The sequence below is a fragment of the Entelurus aequoreus genome, linkage group LG02, assembly GCF_033978785.1.
Source record: "Entelurus aequoreus isolate RoL-2023_Sb linkage group LG02, RoL_Eaeq_v1.1, whole genome shotgun sequence".
NCBI classification, from domain to species: Eukaryota; Metazoa; Chordata; class Actinopteri; order Syngnathiformes; family Syngnathidae; genus Entelurus; species Entelurus aequoreus.
The window spans coordinates 59,788,029-59,791,004 of record NC_084732.1 but is presented as its reverse complement, the minus strand read 5'-3'; the positions used below and the strand labels follow the sequence as shown (position 1 = coordinate 59,791,004).

General features: G+C 33.8%; 1 protein-coding gene across 1 annotated transcript in view; it reads left to right on the top strand.

Annotated features, from left to right (window-relative positions):
• Positions 1-282: 282 nt before the first annotated feature.
• The window catches only part of bnc1 (basonuclin zinc finger protein 1), a 59,146-nt gene continuing 56,452 nt past the window's right edge, over positions 283-2,976 (top strand). The window contains exon 1 of the mRNA XM_062068468.1: positions 283-497. Coding sequence (XP_061924452.1) covers positions 486-497 — 12 coding nt within the window. The 5' untranslated portion in view covers positions 283-485. The remainder of the gene's footprint in view (positions 498-2,976) is intronic.

The window sequence follows — 2,976 nt, the reverse complement described above, 5'->3', positions numbered from 1 at the left end:
TGTGTGTGGCACACGCGCACCTCTATGCGTGTGTGTGTTAGAGTGTGCGTGCGTGTGTGTGTGTGCAGTGTTCAGGCAAGGGAGGGGGCTCCAGAGGTGAGAATGCCGAGTGGGAGGATCTCATTCCAATCCCATGTGCCCAGTTTCTACACTCACACACACACACACATACACACACAAACGCAAACACACATACACGCGCACACACAGAACATCTTGAGTAGTTTAGTAGCCAGTCTATGGCAACATTAGAGGAGAAAGCAGAGGAGGTGTGTGTTAAGTGAGAGTAAAAGTGCACACATCGCTCTGCTTTAGTGTGGAATAGGTGTACCAGTGTGTACGTGTACATGCAGTATACATGCATTGGGAGTTCGGGGTGTAGACTGTTTCTGATCGTGAGAGCAGGGGAGTTGGAAAGAGTTTGTTTTGCGGGACAGCTGGGAATGGCCAACCTCGGTGGTACCTTTGGAAGCATCTGACTGACAATGGCGGAGGAGGTAAGAAGAACACTAACTTCTTACAGGGAGAAGTTTGACATGTACCATGAGGTGTGCAGGCACATGTACTCAGGTGTTTTAGGGTTGCACTTTTTGTAGTCGCGCGCACATAAACTGTAATATGTGTGCGTTTATGCTCTGATTGCACAAGTATGGGTGATACATATACATGCTTCTTGTTTATTTTCAAAAACCCTAATATAAATAATATTAGATATTTATCATACTGTATGTTTTTGTTTTTGTTTTTTAGGGGTGGGGGGTGGGGGGGGGTGGGTTAATGTGGCTGCTGTAACTAAGTGATTTCCCATAGTTACCTGTAACATTGCTCATCTTCCCCACACATTTTCTTTGTTGTTCTTTTGAAGCAAAAGTGCAAGTCTTGACAAGACGTACTACAGGTTCCTTTTCAACATGGTTTAATAATGTGTTTATGTCAGCAACCAGCATAATAGTTGAAGTGTATCATATTCTCATTTTTAATTGAGCCTTCAAGATGTACCCCCCTGCCCCCCAAAGGCTCTAAAAGTTTCAAGCATGAAGAAGTATATAATAAGTGTGAGTATAGATACCAAGTATTGTGTCAATGCTGAACTATTTTAAAATTTCAAAATATTCCAACAAAATCAAATTCCTAACACATTCCTAACAAATGTTTGCAATTTTAGTTGTTCCAATTGTTGTTTTGTTGTTCAATTTCCATTGAAAAGTCACTTTTACAAGTTCTTTACAACATTCTCACATTTCCCAAACCTTTTCGATCACCAAAACTGTCAGCTCATTGGGGTCATCTAATGTCCATGTTTTGAAAATTCTTAGTTTTCCTGGAATTCCACCTTTTCCAGCCCACAAACTTGTAGTGAAATGAAAGTAACTTAATTCCTCAAAAAATTATATCATCAAAACAAATGAAAATAACTTTTTGACACATCCCAAAAATTTCCACTTTTCAAGTAATTACACATTTTGTGTACAGCATTTTAGTTCATCTTTAATTAATCAGCTTTCACAATTCATTTAAACACAATGAATCACCTTTATTTGTCTTTTATTTGGTAGGGCTGATGCATATTCCTGAATTATTACAAGCAGAAGAACTCATTGAGTCATTTGCTGCTACTGTTTGGTGCTGGAATATTTTAATATTTTAATATTTTAATATTTTAATATTTTAATATTTTAATATTGGTCATTTGTTCAACAACAACAACAAAGTCACATTAAAAAAAAAATCATCATGCACAAAAAGAAGTAGGAAGAAGCGGATCTTATTTAACCATTTCTCTATTTATATTACTGATAATTTATACACACCGTAATGTTTCATGTGTTTAAACATCACCATGTTCTAATATGGAAAGTACAGAATATGTGTAGGAATACAGTGCTCTTATGAAGTCATGAGGGAGGGGAGAAAAAAGTTTTAAAAAATAGATATGAGAATAATAAGAAGAAGAATTGTGATGATTAAAGATACATTAAAAATACAATACACATTTTGATCAAATGTACAATAAGTGAATAATAATAATAAAAACTAATCATAACGATTAAAGATAAATTAATGAATAAGAAAAAAAGAATAAAATAATACTAATGATAAGATTTAAAAAATAAAATAGACATGTGAATAATAAATATAATATGACAAATTAGATTGATTTGATACAAATGATGAAATAAACAAATTTGAGTAAACTAACATACAGACTATAGATTATGTAGTGCTAGACAAGAAATAAGAAAAGACAAAACATTTTTTAACGTTTTTAAATAAAATATACAAGGGAATAATAATAAATGAAAGCTATTCAAAGTGATCAAAGATGAATGAATAAATAAGCAAATATGAGGAAACAAACTAACAGAATATAACTTGTGAATTGATGAAGCACAAACAAAAAAAGCAAAAAATGTTGGTAAATAAAACAATAAAATTGTCATGTGCGATGCAATTTAAAGAAAAATACCACAAGTGACATACTGTAATGTATATTTGACAGTGTTGTCTGAATATGCATTTATGCATGAGTCCTCACCTGCAAAAATGTGTCAGATCACTTCTCTTGTGTCTTTTTGGTCTTAGCTTCCGTGGGATACACAATTGACCAACAGACTGGTACGCAGTGTTGTATCAACACATTCTATATACTTGTTTGCGTACTTGTGTAGGCGTTTAAACAATGCTTAATAGATGCAAGACACAAACAATTTTACTTGAATAACAAGCGGAAATATAAGTACAATTACAAGAAATACAAACGTGTTTATGTCACTTTTAGACTTAAGTTGCCTTTTACGTCTACAAAGGTGATGACCCTGAAGAAGATACGCGGGAGAAAATGAATGAATGACTATAATTGTTTTGGGGCGTTTTTAGTAGATGTTTAATTGGCTAAAACATCATAGTAAACTGTAATATGTAGGAAGAATAATACAGTAGGGTGCTTTTTAATGATACTTTTGTATACAATGTATA